The 20,452-nt window shown below is 43.8% G+C and overlaps 1 protein-coding gene across 1 annotated transcript in view; it reads right to left on the bottom strand.

Moving 5' to 3' along the window:
• disc1 (DISC1 scaffold protein) overlaps positions 1-20,452 on the bottom strand; it is a gene marked incomplete at its 5' end in the record, with an annotated part of 64,296 nt that overhangs the window by 20,705 nt on the left and 23,139 nt on the right. Inside the window, 3 exons of the mRNA XM_080740654.1 lie at positions 7,524-7,584; positions 16,868-17,056; positions 17,345-17,447. Of these exons, the coding sequence (XP_080596780.1) occupies positions 7,524-7,584; positions 16,868-17,056; positions 17,345-17,447 (353 nt within the window). The remainder of the gene's footprint in view (positions 1-7,523; positions 7,585-16,867; positions 17,057-17,344; positions 17,448-20,452) is intronic.

Raw genomic sequence — 20,452 nt, forward strand, 5'->3', positions numbered from 1 at the left:
CTGCCCTCCACTCATATACATTGACTAGCCAATTAACAAGCTTCACGATGTGACGTATTGTGGCTTGTAGATCTGATATGTTCAAAAACACTTGGACATTTTGGGAAGGAATATGAATTTCAACAACAGAAATCTTTTACTTTTCTAAAAGAAATTAGCCCACAATTTTGTAACCCATTTTTCACCTGACAGTGGGGAGTTTCCCCAGTAGGACGTAGCACGTGGAAGGAACACGTTATTCCAAACAGTTCCTTTCCCCTCCATCAGGTGCCCCGGCTGGCCAAGGGGAGGCATTATAGAGTCTAGGATTACTGCATGTATTTTGTGAGGGTACCTACCCTAGGGGTCCTGGCGAGAACATGCAAACTCCACACAGAAAGGCCCTTTCGCCAACCCCACCTACTATAGGGTGCTGATGACACAGAAGAGAGAACACGCCCCCAGCGCCCACAGCGTCCCCCAGCCGGAATCGAACCCAGACCTTCTAGCTGTGAGGCGACAGCGCTACCGACTGGGCAAAATAAATCTCTTTCGAATGACCATCATTTCGACCGGAGAGTTAGCGACTCACTCCACGGAGGTTAGGGTTAGGGTGAGGGTTAGAGTCGGGTGTCGGAAAGATGACATGTAGTAACAGCGACACCCTACTGACTGCACCACTGTGCACCCCCCCCCCCCCCACCCCACCCCACACACACACACACACACACACACACACACACACACACACACACACACACTTTAAAGGTTTCTATAGTTTTAAGAGTGTTCATTTAACTCTCACTAATACTTTCAGTATCCTAACTCATTTTAGGTCTATCTTTTTAATCAGCATCGTAGCTATATTTTATCCATTTATCAGCATCCCAAGTACATTACTGTAGCTATAAGTATCCTAGCTATTTCCTAACTCTACAGTATATCAGCATGTCCCCATTACCACATTTACGCTGCATGAAGAATATGCATATAGGCTATGATGATGTGATCCCTCACCTGGAATATCACAGCACTGAGATGTAGAATAATCAATTTAAAGAACAAAAAGAAATGCTCAAAAAAGAAAATGTCCTTCAAATGTCTCGGGACAATGCTTCCAAAAAAGTAACACATTAAAAATGTAACATTCACATTAAAAAAGGGGGAACAGGAATGTTCCAACCTTCAGTGTGTCACGCCATTACTGAAACACACACTCACACACACACACACACACACACGCACGCACGCACGCGCATACACACAAACACGCACGCACGCGCGCACACACACACGCACGCACACACACACGCCTGAGAGCGGGTGCTAAAATTGTGGTGCGTACGGTGTGATGACTATTAGATGAGGTGAGATGGATGCAGGGTGTGTGTGAGGTACGTAGGTTGTCTGGCGTCTGGGGAGACAAAGGGCTTCTATTGTGGGTACGTGCGCAACAAAAGCTTTCTCGCCTGCAGTGTGTGACGTACTCCTCTGTCAAGTCATGCACTCTATCAGTGGCTGTTTTCATTTCAAGGACCCCAGTTTGACATGTATTCGGCCACATCATTTAATAATAAATTACAAAAAAATAACACCCAGTGTGAAGGGAGGGGTGCTATATATGAGTTAATTCCTTTAAGCGTCCCGTGAAGCTTGGCCAATGTGACCCTGGGCGTACAAACAGACACCAGTTGACCAATGGCAGTCCGGAGACAGACACAGCCAGATGTAGGAGTGGTTAGCACCGAATCTCTGGGACCCCAATCTAGTCTACAATGTCAAATATTCTGTGTTTATTTAACTCAGAGTGTACAAATGGAATTAAATGGACCCCTGGTTGTCCCCAGAGCAGACATTGAGAAATAGTGTTTTACAGGATATCTCCTGTGGCAAATAAGGTTCAGAAGAAATTATTGGCATAATAGTGTGTGCATGTGTGTGCTCATGTGTGTGTGTATCCACTTGTAGCCTATATGTACTGTAATGTATGCAGACAATGAATTAGTTGGTGGTTTATATGGCTGTGCCAAACAGGTACTGGCCAGACATCACTACTGCTGCTTAAAGGGATTTTTTTTTTTTAAAGGGACATTTTCATACAACTGAGCAGTCTTCTGTGTGTCTCTAAAAGCCTGAAGAAGTTTACTCCAGTGATGTCACTGGGGGTAAACCTGTTGAATTTAATCTGGCTTTTAGCAGCTAGTCTTGACAGATGTGACGTCCTGGTCTGCTCTGTTCGTGCCGTTGTTTTATTGGTGACCATAGACCGTACATACAGGATGATTAGTTGTCTCCACCAGCCGAAGGCTGAGGGAGAGTATGTTTTCCCCTTCGTCCGTCCGTCCGTCCGTGCGTGCGTCCGTGCGTCCGTCCGTCCGTCCGTCCGTGCGTCCTCGCAGTTTGTGAGCGCCTAATCTCAGTCGCCGTTGGCCCGGACGCTGCCAAAGTGAGCACACACACTCCCTGGATGTCAATCTAGAACCTCTGCCCTAAATTTTTCAAATGGGCCTTTTCTAGCGCCACCTAGTGGCCGATGTTCGCAAAACACATTTCGGTGCACTACTCTTCCAGATTTTGTCCAAAAATCCTACAAATCGGTAGGCAGTTTCTCGACAGTCATGTGATCGACACGGATCTGTCCGATTTTTCATATTCCATCCTGATTGGCTAAGATTGGCTTCCAAAGTTTGTAGGATTGAGCCGTTTGGAACAAAATGCCTCAAATCACAAACGCAAAGTGCAATTATCATGAAATCGCGCACACACGTTCCCACTAGGCCGAGGAAGAAATGCCACTTAATTTTTTTTAAATCAGCCTCATGGTGGCGCTATAACAGGCCGATTTGTGGTTTTACCTATAACTCCACCGATCAGTTTCACACTTTGTAAGCGCACTCCCTAGAGGCTAAGGATAAACCTTTGCCCTGCATTTTTCACATCAGCCTTTTATAGCGCCACCTTTGGGCCGACATATGTAAAACACATTTTTGGATATTACTCCTTGAGATTTTATGCAAAAATCACGCAAATCGGTACACAGTATCTCTATAGTCATGTGATCAAGTCCGATCAGTCTGATATTTCATATTCCATCCTGATTGGCTAATATTAGCTTCCACATTTTGCAGGATTGCTCCGCTTTTGAACAAAATGCCTCCAATCATCAACGCAGCTTGCGATTACCGTGAAATTTGCCACACATATTCCCACTAGGTCAAGGAACAAATGCTACCTTTTTCACATTGGCCTGTTATAGCGCCACCATTAGGTAGACTTTAGCAAAACACATTTTTGGAACACAATGCTTCAAATCATGCATGCAGCGTCCGATTGCCATGAAAGATCTAAGGTGAGGAACATATGCCACCCTTTTTACATTGGCCTATTATACAGTAACACCACCAGTACGCACGGCCTGGTGGAGACCTGTGCTCGGAAGAGCACTGCTTCTAGTTCTCCATGAAATGCATCATGGGAGCTGTTCACAGAGGAAAGGCCTGAACAGACAGAAAGGGGAATGTTCTCTCAATCAATATCAACTAGCCCTTACCCGTTCAAAGATATGAGCTCCGAAATGATGTGCAGTGTGTGGATTATGGGATGTGCACTGTGCACACAGTATATGAGGGATGGAAAGTAACTTTAACTGGTGCTTGCATGCTAATATGTAGGAGCATCAATGTAAGAAATACCCGTTCCATTTAACGGCTACAGAGATACTGTGTACCGATCTGCATGATTTTGGACAACATCTGTAACAGGGCCAGACCCCCCCCCCCCCCCCCCCCGCCCGCCTGCACACACACACACTCCCCCCCCCCCCCCCCCCCCCCGTGTGTGTGTGTGTGTGTGTGTGTGTGTGTGTGTGTGTGTGTGTGTGTGTGTGTGTGGGTTTGTGTGTGATTGTGCATGGCCTGAACAACAGCGCCCCTCCCTTAACATGTGTGGTCACAAAAGGTACTGTAGGCTAAATAGATATAGATACACCATAAAAATGCAATTATACAGCATACGATTTGTGAAAGTGACAAACGGGCTTCACAGTTATGTCAGGTGTGTTCATATGCTGATGGTGATGCGATTTCAGATCAATTGCTCCAGCCACTGAGGAGAAACGCGGTTTCAGACAGACAGACAGACAGACAGACAGACATTCGGAAAATTATATGTTAGATATGGAGTGATCATCAATATTGCATTTTTTCTATAGACTATGATAACATCAACAATAAACTGAAATGCACAGCAAAAGCATTCTAAGGCCCCTTTCTAATAAGATCAATGAATAATCTGGCAGACAGGGAACCATAAAAAGAGTGTGATGTTCAATAATTGTATAATAGCTCTATGCACAGGAGCCATATTGGCAGGAAATTGAGCTGCTTCCTTACTTCCTTCACAAGTGTTATCAATGATATTAATTAAGGCTCTGTGCCATTCTGACCTTCTATACTAAATGTAACAGAGCCTTAATTAGTATCATTGGTAAAACGCCAATGGCTGCTGTGTATAGAGCCTTGTATCTATGCAGTACCTTTGATCATTTGGGGGTCCCCAGATGATTAGCTTAATGTGAAACATTGTCCCCAGCTCCAATATGATTATTTTGGTTGGCCGCGGCCTGAAAAGGTTGAGGACCACTGCCTTAGATCTGTGTACTGTGATTATAGTTACTGCCATGATGTGGCTGGGCTGGGGTGGGGGACTGGGGGCATGCCATATGTCCAGTTGACAGAAAGGGTCCTGAGGTGTGCCCCCCTTGCTGGGCTTTGAGACCACACAAGACCCTCTGCCTGGTCCTTCATGAGCGTGTCATGGTTGGTTCCCCTCCAGAAAGGAGAGCCACGCTGCTCCAAGGATAATCTTTTTCATAAGCCGCTATCTTAAAAAACACTCTGTCACACAGTGAAGAGGACGCACTCGCACTCTTAGGGCAGTGGTCCGGGGACCCCCAGGGGTCCATGAGGGGGTTCCACGGGTCCCAGCGAAATCTGTTAATATAGCAGCTGTCCCATTAGGAAATGTTGGCGCAATAATAGTGATGCATGTGTGTCTATAGTATAAACACAAATGCATCAGTATTATTGCGCCAACAGCGTGTGTTTACACTATTCATGAATGTATTACAGTTTCGTTTTTTTCCTAGGATGACAAGGGAAGAGAAGTGCTCATTTATTTTGCTTCACCCAATGTCCTGCATATTAGCAATACATGCATTGCATTCTAAATTACTTTAAACACAGCATACGATATATTGGGTACCATTCTTTGTGCAGACAAATCAGTGTGGGCGATGATTTTCCTTGATTTATAAAAGCAATAAGTCATGCAAGGCCATGCTTTACAGTGATGTAGAACAGCTAAGGGGGTTGTAAGCACTCTGCTCTGCATCTTGCAATGCTCCTATTAAAACGCACCCGAGTTGCAACTTTACTTGCATTCTTTTTTGATCTACACCAAATCTCAAAAAACAGCAGCTCTACAAGCTCAAGAGATTGTAGATCGGCAATTTTTTTGGCAAATGTTCCCCCCAGAATAGGATGCTGGTGTTCAAATAGTTAAACAAACACCTGGGATTTGACAGTGTATATTGCTGTTGTCGGGTAGAAACCTTGTATGTCCAAAACCCTTTTTATTCATCATTTAAAAAGAAACAATTTAAAATAGTGAAAATAGCCGATCTGCTATTTTCACTAGTTTTGCACGACAGTCTTATATGATGAGGCAGGGCTTTCATTTACAAAAAAACATGCACATTTGAAACTTGGAGATACAAGGTTTCTGCCCGACAGTGACGATAATGTGCTTTTCAGGACCTGATGCAACCTCAGAGAAACAAAATCTCATCTTTTCTCCTTTCCTCTTTGTATCCAGCACAACCTCCACTACTCCGCCACTCACTAATGTGCTCCTCTTTGCTTGAACAAAAGGTCTTCTAACCTGAGCCACTGCATGAGGAAACAGCACTTTCCTTACCTCTCTTTCTCTCCCTAAAAGGACACACACAAACCGCAGAAACAGAACAGAATAGAGGGGAACAAAAGAGAGACAGCAAGACATTCAGATATAGAGTTATAGAGGAAGAGAGGAAAGTACAGAGTACAGTAATAGGACTGTAATTGCAGGCTGTCTTGTCCATTTATCAGCACCATTCATTCATCGGTAAAAGCACAGCGCAAGCTACAGCACTCAGAAGTGAACCACATAAAAGACCTCTCGCAGACAGTAGAGTGTCAGAGCTGCTTGCTCGTGTCTGTCTGCGGCGGAGAGAGAGACAAGCTAAGCTGCACTGATCTCCATGGAGCGAGAGTGAGCAGACGCTGACAGTGGACTCTGCTCCAAAACGCCCTCAAGCTCTCAAGATTCAGCACATCCACAGTCCTTCTCCAGTGGACGTCAGCCTGGGGCCGGCCGTCACCGTGAACAACACGCCACTCGCTGCTGGTTTAGGTGCCGCCCAGTACGATGACTGTCTAAATTGGTTTGTGTAACGCGGGCAATAAGGCAGACCTTGGTGGGGGAGAGGGGATACTGAAATTGGAACTTGAATAGAGAGGTATACATGTAGATATACATGAAGTGTGAAGTATGAAGAAGAGAATGAATTGAATACAACATTTTGTACAAAAGGATCCCAATGTAAACAAGTCATTGCTTTCTTGGGTTTAAATCCTATTGGTAGACCTTGTATCTGAACTGTGCTGTCCTGTGCTTTTCCTATACAAACTGTTAATAAAGTACTCAATCAATCAAACAATCAATCAAAGAAAGTGAAAGTGCTGAGAATAGGTCAGAGGACGTGGGACAGAGTGAGAAGTTATAGATGAAGGTGTGTAAGGGTTTGATTTTCTGGGGAGTTTTTGATATAACCTTCCTCTGTTTTTATCACCAGTGGGGATATGTTTTATCCCTTTGCTTCTGGTCAGACTGAATTAAAACCATCAGACCTAAGTCAAACACACTGAACTAGAAACATGAAACTAACCATGCCTTACATCGATATATAACATATTAATAGGGCCGGGACTAAACAGCCTATGTAATATCGGACCAAAGGTACAGAGATAGCAAATATCCAATATTCCCCCAAAACAGCAGATTGAGCAAGTACTGTATTAAACAACATTGTACACAGAAACAAGTGTATACCGGTATCAGTTAACAAATTTAGTCCCTTAAGTTTAAGTGGTCTACATGTTTCCCCCTCTGTTTTTCCTTTACAATAAGTACTCCACCCTGCACCCTGGAGGTGAGTACTGGGAGGCTGTGTGCTGCTATGAGGGTCGGTTGGGGGGGGGGGGGGGGGGGGGAGGCGAAAGGATCTATCTTTGGATATTAGCACTTGGTTTACTTTCTTGTTTTACACCTCTTGGTGAGACAAGTGTGTGTCGGGGTTGCATGTGGTTCGACAGGAAAGTAGTAATGTGTTGGCAACTTTACCACGGAGGTAGAAAAGAGAAGGAGCACAGAGAGATGAGTGGGGCAATGGAACGAGGGAGAAAGGGAGGGAAGTGTAAGGAGAGAGAACACAACAGCACTCTTACCTGTGCAATCTGTCCTCCAGTAGCTCAATGTACTTTGTGGTGTTCTCTTTCAGTCTGCTCTCTGTACAGAGAGAGAGAGAGAGAGAGAGAGAGAGAGAGAGAGAGAGTGTGAGAGAGAGTGAGAGAGAGAGAAAGAGGGAGAAAGAGAGACGCCTGTTACTTACACTTCATTTGCCACTTGTATTGCCCACGGCAGGGGTATCCTAGCAACAAATCACAGCTCCATCGCCATTAAAACCCAACCAAGTCGTTATTGATGACTGCAATGTGGACGCTATTAGGAGAGGTACTGTAGACGTTATATGGTTGTTGTTGCAGACATGTGTTAAAAAAAAGAAAGAAAGAAAGAAAGAAAAAAGGTGCGAAAAAAAACAACAACCAGAGAAGCCCAGCTGTGTCTCGCTACAACACAATGAAATCCTCAGTGTTAAATTATAAATAATTTAATTTAAGAGAATGAACAAACGTAACGGGTCCGTTTGGTTACATTTTCTACTCACACCCAGGGTTGAATTTAAAAATACATTAAGTTCAAATTAAAAATATATTTGCTACTGTTCATATGAACACTGACATGGATGCGAGGGCACGAGATCGCTCTCTCAACCCCTGAATGAGAACTGGCCCACGGGGGCTGGAAGGAAATACGACCACGGCGGCACACAAGGCCCTTAATGCCATGCCAGTTCTTTCTTTGAGGGGCACGAGGTTGGACGCGTAGCTGGTGTTTTGCCTGCTGCCCTCCATCTGCTGCCAGCCAGCACTCTGCGCCTGAGGAAGCAGACACACACCCGGCCTGGGTGGCTTCCTCCGGAGCTCTCCTTCTCGCAGAGGAGGGGAATGTGAGCGTTGTTAATGAGCTCATGAATGAAACATGAGAACAGACACACTACTACCCCCTGCAGCGCCCAGCCTCCGACGCAATACGATGCATTTAAACAAAATTCACTCCGTCCATATCGTGGATGCATACACTGTCTCGCGCATGCACCCAACGCAGTCATGTAGACACTCGATACATGCAGACACACAGAAAGACATGCACTTGTGTGCATGTGCGAGCGAGCACACGCACGCACGCACGCACGCGCACACACACACACACACACACACACACACACACACACACACACACACACACACACACACACACACACACACACACACACACACACACACAGAAATAATATTTACTAAAGCATTGTAGATCACATTGTGGAATTCTGTGTGGCACACACACACTTACACATGCACGCATGCACGCACACACACACAAGTCTGTCACATTTCAAAACATGTACGATTCACCAACCACTTATATTCTGTGCATTTCTCTACACCCTCCCTTCCACTCACGTTCGGTGGGACGCACACAGAGACAGATAGAAACCTAATTGGGTCTCCAGCCTGAAATGAGAATCACACTGGGCTTCTGAAGTCTAATTTGTATTATTGTCTCCGGTGGTGGTTATTAGACAGCAATGACTCCAGGATGAGACATGTTGGGGGGTGGGCACAGTGGGGGACAGGAAGAGAATAGCAATATGGATTCCAGAGAGAAACAGCGTTATGTGTCACACAAGAACACACATGAACACAAACACGCAGGCACACTTTATTTTTTTTAATACAACACATCATTACAGCTGGATTTCCTAACTGTTACAGTATGTTTGTGTACTCCCCTGTCTAATTTTGTTTCTTCTCTCAGATCCTGGGCATTGGGAGACCATTCAAGAGGCAAGAGAGAGAGGGGAGGAGTGAGAGAGAGAGAGAGAGAGAGAGAGGAGAGAGAGAGAGAGAGAGAGAGAGAGAGAGAGAGATCATACCTGCTTGTCATTTCCATTGAAAATGGACAAATAGGCTCAGAGAGAACACGGCCAGTGGAATAGATATCACATATGTGTGGTAAATTATGGCATTATGTTGTATGTGTGGACCAGACGACTCACTTACCACCTCTCTAATTGCCGTCTGAGATCCGATCCCACCTGACAGAGCCTATGTCAGCCTATATCCATGCTCTGCTCAGTTGACACAGCCACTGAATAATACATGGGCCGTATTAAACCCGCTGCCAAAGGTATGGGGTGTGTACAGACGAGAGGTGACATAAAGTACAGTACTAGTTCTCCTCTCACTCCTCTGGCATCTATTAAAACTAGGCCAGGTCAACCTGGTTGTGCCAGGCCCCGGTTCTGCCAACCCCCTGTCTGTCATCATCATTTATGACATCATGCCTTTTGTAGGCATGTCATCATCATGTCATCATCATATATACCCTTTATATAGAAAAGGGACAGACCGACATTTGCTTATGTAGGCCTACCCATTTCATGGGTCTGGCAAAAATACTAGAGCATTATTTTATAGGCCTACTTTGAAAAAAATAAAATCTAAAATAGCGAAAAAGTTTGTAGTTTGTAAAAGATGATTTTGTTGATCATTTTGGGACGTTGTCGCCTATAATTATATGGCCATGGCAATGACATTTGTTGATCAATTATCATCATTAATGCCTATATAATAACTAAGTGGGTAAAGGCAAATAATAAGACAGCTAGAACATCCAGGTAAGTTACCTTACACACTGGAAGTGTGGTGAATAAACCATAAATAGGCATTGGCAAATATTTCACATCTGCTGATGCTTTTATTCATGGTGAAAAATCAACCCTGTTTAAAAAGTAATATGTAATATTCACGTTCTGTGTGGATGTACTCATGACACAAACAGCAGTTTAAAGGTATAGTTCAATGGTCAATGGTTGAGAGAAATGACATCTTCGCTATCAATGGAAAGGATCACTTATACAGTCAGGGGTAAATATGATACCTTTAAAGAGGTTTTGGGAACATTTATGAATTATCTAGAGCAGGGTGATGTGGGCGACATACTGGCCACTGGGGTCAGCCTGGATTGAGACCATGGCTCTGCTTTCCCAGAAAAATGGACACCAGCTCTGGGCCTGCATGGGCGCTCCCTGTGCACAAAGAGTCTCCTCAAATTGGTGGTTTAGGAATACAATAAAAACAAAATTATATCCTTGAAGGGGGTGGGGGTGAGTAATCGATAGAATATAAGTCATTTTAGAGGTGAACTATCCATTTAAATTCATGCTAATTAATAGCACTAAATAAATAAATACTCCAGGTGTGTTATAAAAAAGACAACACCATTTCATCATAACAATATACAAAATCCAAAGATAGCTACAGTCTCATCACAATATAGATATCATATTATTGCCCAGGACCTGGGCAGAAATAGTATTTAGGCAGAAACTATAGGCCTTTTCCCTCAATTCCCAAATAACGTTTTTAGTATTGTTGCAACAGCCAGCCTCTTCTCTGACAGAAGAAAACAATATGCTCTTTATACAGTGATATTTGAGGCACAGCACAGGGATGCAGCATGGTGGAGCAGGATGACAGTAGTATGCCCCCTCCTGTGCTTGAAAGGGACCAGAGCACAGGGTGATCCATGCATTTCCAGTCAGTGGTGGAAAGTAACGTTAGTACGTAAGTACGTTTACTCAAGTAGTGAACCTTAGTACAATTTAAGGTATTTTTTTTACTTTATACTTCTACTCCACTACATCTCAGAGGCACATATTGTACTTTATACTCCACTACAATTATTTGAAAACTCAGTTGCAAGCTACTTTGTAGATTTCGATTATTACAAAACACCAATTGCAATTAAGCCATGTTTTACACTAAATCTTTTCAAAAGTAGCTGCATTGTAGCTAGTAGATCTGCTATTTTTGAAAGATTTTGACACCTTTTGGCACTTAAAGGGATATTCCACTTTCAAAAAAACGTTTTACATTTTATCGTCCACTCAGGCTTTTGTGAACACCCTGGACAATTTTTAATTTGCTTGATTCAATATTTAGATATTTGATATTCATTTTATCAGACACTCCATTCCTACTGTATACAAACCCATTGTAACTTCAAACTCGATGATTCATCAAAAACACTGTCTTTTTTTCTGGTGACTCATACTATACTCCTAATACGTGAGCTGGCCATGTTTTTTGGATAACTTTTTTCATTTTTTTTTTATTTTCTTTTATTGTATAACTTTTTTTCCCCCCAAATAATTATTAAAAATACATTTATATTATAATAAATTAATAAAAGGATATCCAAAAAACATGGCCAGCTCACATATTAGGAGGGTAGTATGAGTCACCAGATAAAAGACGGGTGTTTTTGATGAATCTATCATAGTTAAAATGGAGTTTGAAGTTACAATGGGTTTGTATAGGAATGGGCTGATAAAATGAATATCAAATATCTAAATATTGAATCAAGCAAATTAAAAACTGTCCAGGGTGTTCAGAAAAGCCTGAGTAGACGATAAAATTAGCCAAACGTTTTTTTGAAAGTGGAATATCCCTTTAAGCATTCTGCGTAATGATTACCTTAAGGTACTTTAAGTGTATTTTGATGCCAATTCTTCTGCTCAAGTAAAAGTTTGAATTCAGAACTTTTACTTGCGACAGAGTATATATTGTGGTACTGTCATTGGCAGCATGGCAGGTCATGTGAATAAAATCTGCAATACGAAGACCCATGAAAAAAGGAGTCACTCTTATAGTCACTATTATAAATAAGGCAGTGTTCTTCTGGGAGGGATTAATAAATCTCCCAAAGGCATTCACAGATCCTGGATTAGCAAATTCATGAGCCTAGCTTCCTCTCATGCCAATGATCTCTGCAGGCGCTAAACATCACCATTCACTGCCAAAGATTCAGGCCAATATCAGAGAGGCTATTCATTTGCAATACAAACACACCACTGAGACACCATCGAGAGATGATGATGAAAATGTGGTACTTGACTTTAATGCAAGAAGGTCATCCACTCCATAGGTCAAAGCACTAATTCATTACTCCAATTAAGAAATATTTTTTTACACTTGAATAGATTCAATGTTGATTACACATTTTAAATGCCCTCCGTATCTAATGATTATAATCAGCAATTTAGACAGACAAATGGAGCAGATACGTCACATGGTAAGGCATAGTGATGCTGTTATGTGCTTAAATGAGTCTGTAGGAGTTAGCAACGGCAAGGCTTTCAAACCTGCAGCTGCACCATGCATGGGTATTTGCACCTCTTTCTAATTGAAAGTGAATAATAGAGTAATTCTTTCGCTGCTTTGTAACAATGAAAGTGGCCGACAACATCTGCGAGGCCTCCGTGTGTCGTCAAACAAATTAGAGGCGGCTCCATATGCAAGCGCAGCAACCACCGACGCACATGTTATGAACGGGCTAGGCATAATAAGGCCGAGGAGGAATGGTTGTGTCTTTGTAATTGAGTTGAAGGCACCGCCACTGACTGTGATTAATGTCTCTCAGCCACAGCCCGGGCTGTTTCCCACTCAACAGCGCTGCAGGTAACACAAACACACAGTCAGCAACATGCACAAACACTCACGTTTGTATGAATGTATTACTGTGTTTATGGTACACAATGCATCTGATCTTAACAGCAGGCCGGCGGCGCAGTGAGTGGAGGGAGACAGGCTAGACTGATGTGTCTGACAGACACTCAATAACCCAGGATCCTTGAAGGCTCTAGGTGGATCACAAAGCATAGCACACAGCCAGCACACAGAATGCGGCTACTGTAGCACAGCATGCATAATATTCTGCGATGTACGCTATGCAGTATGCACTAATAAGCCATTCCATTTTGACAAATACAGTGCTTTTGTGTACAAAAACCAATGTTACGGGCGGATATCCATTTTGTGTTGGCTGTGAAATCCTCTGGCTGAAGTGACACTCACTGTTGTTATCATGTCTGACATCAAACTCAGCAACCAGAGTTTGTTTAGAAAGACAGGCCTCTAGGGTTACTTGACTGTGGGCTGTGAAAGAACTTTTTCACTGCTGATTGAATCTGGGTAGACACTAAAGAGACAGGGGGAAGAGAAGCTCATCTACACTCAAAATGCCTTGTCCTGAAAGCCCGCCCCTCTCAAAGACCTTCTCACATTCCTTGTTCCACTTTACACCCACAAGAGTGGGCTTTACTACCTCTGCTGTGGTATGTCTTTATTTTTAGCAATGCCAGCAGGACTGATGTAACTGGTTAATTTGAAAAGATCAGCTCCCAAACGTAGTTGACACAGATTTAATGTAAATTACTATCATCTCCAGAGGGTGCAGTGGGAGCTTCGAGAGCAGCTCTGTCAACACCGCTTTCCTTTATTTATTTTCTTTGCTAATCTTTAGGGCTATGGAGGTTAGGCTATGCCTCTGACAACTTCAGAATGTAACGTTATTCTCTGCTGGATAGCAGCAAAGTGAAAGCTGACACAACATTAGAGACAAAAACCAGGAAATACGCTCCCAGGCCCAGTTAACCACTACACTGCTCTCAATCACACGAGACGCCCTTTAGAGAGCTGTCACACATTCCATCAAGCTCTCAACAAAAGCACCCTGAAAGAGGCAGAGTCATGAATAAGTCATACGTGTCCGCTGCGTTACTGTCTGTGCGCCATTAACAGGCAATCGCGGTTATTTAATTACATGGAGTGGGATGACAATGATAGCGTTTTTCACACATCCACTTGTGCTTGCACCCCAAGCTGCAGGACTGGCGTGCAAAGCAGGAATTGTCGCCTGGACACGCTCTCAAATCCCACTGTCGTCCCAACAAATAAATACCATTTCCCATTGCGCAGAGGTGACACTGGGGTGACAGCAATATACACGAAAAGAAGGGGGTGATGATGATGCAAGCTCGGCTCAACAGGATGTTCTTTGAAAAACGAAATGAAACTAAAAAAAGGTTCGAGAGTGAACGCACGAGGCTCAAAGATAGCCGTATCGCCTCACACCAGTTCACAGCTGTGGGGTTCTGAGCTCGATGCTAAGCACAGAGGAGATAAATCATTTGATGAATCAACGAAGCCACTAAAAGGGACTGATTCATATTCGGGTGTAGTGTCCACATTAGACCGTGCTGACCCCTGGGGGGTCATTTACCACTCTTGTTCTCGAGCTGTTCAATTATTTATTTGTGAATTTAGTCTCACTTGAGATCTCTCTGGGGGACTAAATTATACTCTCAACGGGGAATTAAACCTCTCCCATTATGGGTGAGGACTGAGGAATCATCAACGCTGGTGCCAATGGCAATTTACAACATAATGTCTCCCGGGCCAAAAACGCCTCCACGCCACACAGGGCTGAAATGTTCAACTAGGGGCCTCTGTGGAATGTTATCCACTTAAGCCCTATTTTCAAAAACATACAAAATTATTCTGACAACAGGCGATCTAAGATTTTGAAAGATTTTCGAACAATGCATTGCTTGTTAACGCACTCGCAAATGCTGCTCTTCTTAGCTTCCTTTGAAGATGTGACGCTGACACTGATGCCACCATGACAATAGGTCTTTTCAGAAAAGAACTTAAAGAAGAGAGGGTTTTTTGCTTCACGCGATGACACTAATGTCAGGCGATAATCATATGCAAGAAATGCCTAAAAAACCGAAGGCAACCATCTTGACTTTGAAGAAAAGAAGAAGAAAAAAAAAAGAATCCCCAGCCCCTCAAGCTAAACAAATGGTAATGTGCTGTTCGTGGGCTATCAATTTCGAGCTAGTGTGCCAGCCCCTTATTACCCAATGGGATGACAGCTTAATGAAACCCCTGCTCGGTGTCATCCATGCTCATGTGTCCTGCCATATTATGGTCGCCCACTTTGAGCACTTGAGCAAGGCACATACAGTATACCCAGTCATTAAGTCACTATTCTCTTCCCACACAGTGATGTGGTTTTACACACCTGATTCCAATCCCTTTGTTTAGCCACATCACGTGCATGTCCCAAGATTCATTCTCCTCTCCCGCCCTCCCGTTTCCCTGGGTGCTGTATTATTCCTTCTGAGGCATAGCATGTGTTTGAGGATACATACATTGACAGGAACCGGAGTATCTGATCCTTCACAAGTGATGAGATAAATACTATATCCCCCTAAAACAATGCAATCCAGCTAAACCAGAGGATGTAATGATGAAATGGTGCCCCCTAGTGACACTAAAACATGCCTTCAAACAGAAGACAATGGGCTGATAATGATGCAATCCTCCCAGTCTTAATCATCTCCACGGAAGAGGACGTTATATCACTGCCACTGTGCCTTGGGGATGTGACACCAGCCCAGGTCTGACCATCGTCTTGAAGTCCACCCAGGCCTCGTCAATTCACTGCCCACCGCCCCTCTTCCTCCCCTGTCTTCAAGCCTCGGAGTGGAATGACCTTTGTTTGAGATAATATCTCTCTGACTGACATGGGCTGGGTTTGGTAGCAGTGCAGCTGGTGCTGTCAAAATACATTCATTTCTCAACGCCGAGCTACCTCAAGAAGGGATGTATAAGCAAAATTCCCCACAACACACATTTTGTTACAATTATGTTCGGAGTGGGTGCAGAGACGTGCTATAATAATGAAATATTAGAACAATGGGCTTGTCACTTCAGTGTTCCCTTCCCTTGCATCACTTGCAAATCATATTAATAACAATAAACGATTATCTGCTGATATTTCAGCTGCCTGTAATCTCCCTAAACAACTATCAGTATCAGATAATAAAAAATAGATCACACAGTCACTGGTCCCAAAATTTAACCGCAACAAAACTTAACACATGCCGTTACCAAAACTTTGACCATTGTCTAACCTGATGACTAAAGACAACCAGTTTTAATCTTACAGTACGAACAAGCGTAAAACATGTATAACGCATGTATAATGCTGAAACACAATGATCTTTAAGCTACACATGAACTTCCATCAGCTCTACTATCGTGACTATACAGTACATGATACCAGTGGTTTTCAATCATTGGTACAGGAACCACCAGTGATCCTTGAGGGGGCTCCAGGTGGTCCCCACTTAAATGATGGAGAGTTGGTAACCAAATGTGGACCCTTAAAGATCTTTAACTCTTGAGATTGTAAAATGAAACCAAATGGACCGGTAAGGGTCATTTTACACTCTCAAGAGTTACATTATTGTTAAACACCTGCATTACTTAAAGTCTACACAATTAGAGAAAGTAGAATGTAGAAGAATTGTTATTTTAACGTTTGCCTGTTATCTCTCCTATGGTATCACATCAATACAGCATGAAATTGTGGACAAAATCCTATTCAACGACAACAAAATATTCTACATTTTGGGTCTGAGAGGGCTAAATCTCGTCAAATGGTGGTGCCGTGGCTCAAATGGCGAATAAATAACGGACCTTGATATGAAAAGGGTTGAAGCCCACTGCAGTGGGTCAGTGGGTGTTGGACTCACCGTGCTGGGCTGCTCTCTGCTGCAGCTCCTGCTTGAGGAGCTGCTGCTGGTCCTTCATCCTGGACAGCTCCTGGCCGTTCCCGGAGCTCAGGGCATGGAGCCTCTTGGCCAGCCCCTCCAGCCGGTCCCTCTCCGTGCACACCGCCTTGATCTCAGCCCTCAGCTCCTTGGCGCTGCCGAAGTCATTACCTGCAACAACCCGGTGGCAAGGAGAGGACGTTTAGCCTCCACCAGCCCATTAATGAGAAGGCTCCGATCATTGATGTGCTTAATTAAGTCGAGCTAATGGGAAGTGATGGAGGAAAATGAGGTAAATAATAAAAAGAGGAGAGAAATGTCAGGTGTGTGTGTGTGTGTGTGTGTGTGTGTGTGTGTGTGTGTGTGTGTGTGTGTGTGTGTGTGTGTGTGTGTGTGTGTGTGTGTGTGTGTGTGTGTGTGTGTGTGTGTGTAGGGGAGGGGAGGGGGTGTTCAGATCACCTGAGATGGCTGCCAATTTAGCTTCATGCAGGGCCAAGAGCTGAGTCTCAGCCTCGCTAACTTTTCTCCGTAGGCTGCCGGACAGCCTCTGACTCATGACCACCTGAAGAGAAGAAAGTGAACAGGGGAAGAGAGACAGAGACAGGGAGGAGGGGAAGAGAGAGGAGCTCTGTTGAAACTGACCTTTCAGGCACAAGGGTCCCGAGGGATGCACAGCTTGCTCGCAAACCCAATCCCCCCTTTCATATTCTTCCACCAGCGTTTGTTCGTTCTTATTAAACTTTACAGATTATTTTCCTTCCCTCCCTTTCCGTCGCTCCCCGTGTCCTTTCTGCTTTGAATACGCGGGCGGCGTGTGAAGGGCTAATGCGCTACTCTGTCCATAACCTTTAAGAACGAAAGAGAGCTTCTTTCTTCCTTAGACAAGGGAAATATGAAATCCCCTGTACAGGATGTCGTTAGAATGTCATGGAGGAATAAAAGGCCGTGGATGTCTTGGACCTGCTGCTGCTCGCGCCACCTCAGGTGCCAGCTGCGCCCTGAGGAGCCGACACCTCCACACTGTCATGCAGCCCCCCGCCTCACCCACCCTACACCCCCCCCCCACACACACACACACACACACACATACGCTCCTTTAGTCCAAATCCACTTTGAATTAAAGTCTGATTTATTCTTAAGTTGAATGCCAAAATAGCACAGCAGCACAGTGTGCGTGAGAGAGAGAGTGCGTGTGTGCATGCATGCATGTGTGCATGCATGTACTGTAGATGTACTTCATGCATGTGTGTGTGCGTGTGTGTGTGTGTGTGCGTGCGTGCATGTGTGTACATGCACGGTGTGTGTGCATGTGTGTGTGTGTGTGTGTGTGTGTGTGTGTGTGTGTGTGTGTGTGTGTGTGTGTGTGTGTGTGTGTGTGTGTGTGTGTGTGTGTGTGGGCTGTGGGGGGTGTTTCTGAAGCATCTGCTTCTTATCTGACACAGCTTTGAGCTTTGTTTTGAAAACAGTCAAAGTGCACCACTCAGATGCATAAAACCTCAGCGGAGTTCTCTTCACACCTAATAATAAAGGTTTGTTTTGAGACGCCATCATTCCATTTCCTGTGTCATGTGCAGTGGGAGGGAAGAAAAGTGTTTAATTTAAAATGTGCCCATTTGGGTGGGGGTGGGGCGGTTCTATTGATATTTATTGCTGTATATTTTACAAATGCCGAAATGAAACTTTGTTTAATGTAAAAGGCCCTCAGATAGTTAAGCATTCCAATAAATGCTTGTTATTTATATCAAATGATATCAATTCTAAAGTTATTAAATATAAAAAAATAAACACACTCAGTGTGAAATACACTTTGCCTTAAAGTTTTATGAGTTAATTTCATTAAGCGTCCCGCGAAGCTTGGCCAATGATAAGCTCTGCGGGACATACGGATGGACTGATATACACAGAAAGCCAGGCAGATGTAGGAGCGGTTAGCACCGCTCAAAAAATAATTATATAAAACATGTGGGAATGTGGTAAAATATGCTATGAAGGTATAGGTTTTTTAGATTAGCCCTGGACAGACACACACACACAGGCAGACCCTCTTCTAGACGGCTGGCATCCTACAGAGCCACGCTATAAAAAGATATAACTGAGACGTTGACTATAAACATGGGTGCATAAATATTGTGATGTCAGTCACACTCAGGTAATCACAGCATCAATAATGCAAACTTGATGAAGGGAGGACAAGGAGGATTGTGTAGAATAGACACACCGTCTCTTCCTGGAAAGCATAGATTCATCTGTATAAATATATTTCTTTTCTGCTCCGGAGACTGCATAGCACAGCCATCTGACGATGGCTTTCTGGAGGGCATAGTGACATTGTGGACCTGCCCCCCCTTCCTCTCCACTCCCTCCCTCTTTCCCTCTATGCTGCTGCTCTGTCAAATTGTCCTAAAGCAAGCCACACATAATATGATACCCTATATACTGTACCTTGTCCTCCAGGTGTCTATACTGTCTTCCCCCTCCGTTTTTCCCTCTACACCAAATGTATTCGCCGCTGTGATGTCATGTGTTGTGAGCTTATTTTTGGTGTTGTCCTTTTAGCCTAAATGTCTGACTGTACCTTGGGCTGTTTACATTTCTGGTGCGCACACACACACACACACACACACACGCACGCACGCACACGCACGCACGCACACACACTTTCTTTTGGAGACTTTGAATTGACTTACAATCATTCTATATCCGACCATCCAAATTCCCTATTCCTTATGAAACAAGTCAAATACTATGACTGTTTCCCCAATTTAACATGCTGACCCCAATGGTTTTATGCACAACATTTGTCCCTAAATGTGGCCTATATGTCAGGATTCAGGAATGAACAAATACAAACTCATACACACGTACTGTATGCACATTGCACACTCACACGCACGCACACACACACACACACACACACACACACACACACACACACACACACACACACACACACACACACACACACAGTATAACTCTGAAAGCCCCAGGCTTGGACAAGGTAATGAGGCAATTTTGTGATGTTCATAGTAGCTCCAGGCTATGTACAGGATGGAATATAGATGTTACTCATGGCACTGCATATTTCCATACTGTTACATTAGCTTTAGAGAATGGAACTTGTTCACTGGTTAAATTGCAATGTAAATTACTTGCAACAACAATACTATATAATAGTTACAGTATATTTGAGAAATCTTCATTTCGATTTTTGACAGTTGCATATTGTCTCCGCCGGGCCGAAAGGCATGTCCGAGACTATGTTTTCGCTCCTGTCCATCAGTCCATCCGTCACAGTGCAATTTCAGAGTGCGATTTCCGTTAGCCTCATGATGGCACTATAACAGGCAGATTCGTGTTTTTACCAATAACTCCACTGATCAGTGTAAAACTTGTATGCACACTCCACAGCATCTCTATAGTCATGTGATCAAGACTTATCTGTCCGATATTTCATATCCCATCCTAATTGGCTTACATTGGCTTCCAAAGTTCGCAGGATTGGTCCGTTTTGAACAAAATGCCCCAAATCATAAACGCAGTTTGCGATTTCCGTGCAATTTTGCAAGC

Source organism: Nannobrachium achirus (genome assembly GCF_963921795.1).
Source record: "Nannobrachium achirus genome assembly, chromosome: 13".
In the NCBI taxonomy this organism is placed as follows: Eukaryota; Metazoa; Chordata; class Actinopteri; order Myctophiformes; family Myctophidae; genus Nannobrachium; species Nannobrachium achirus.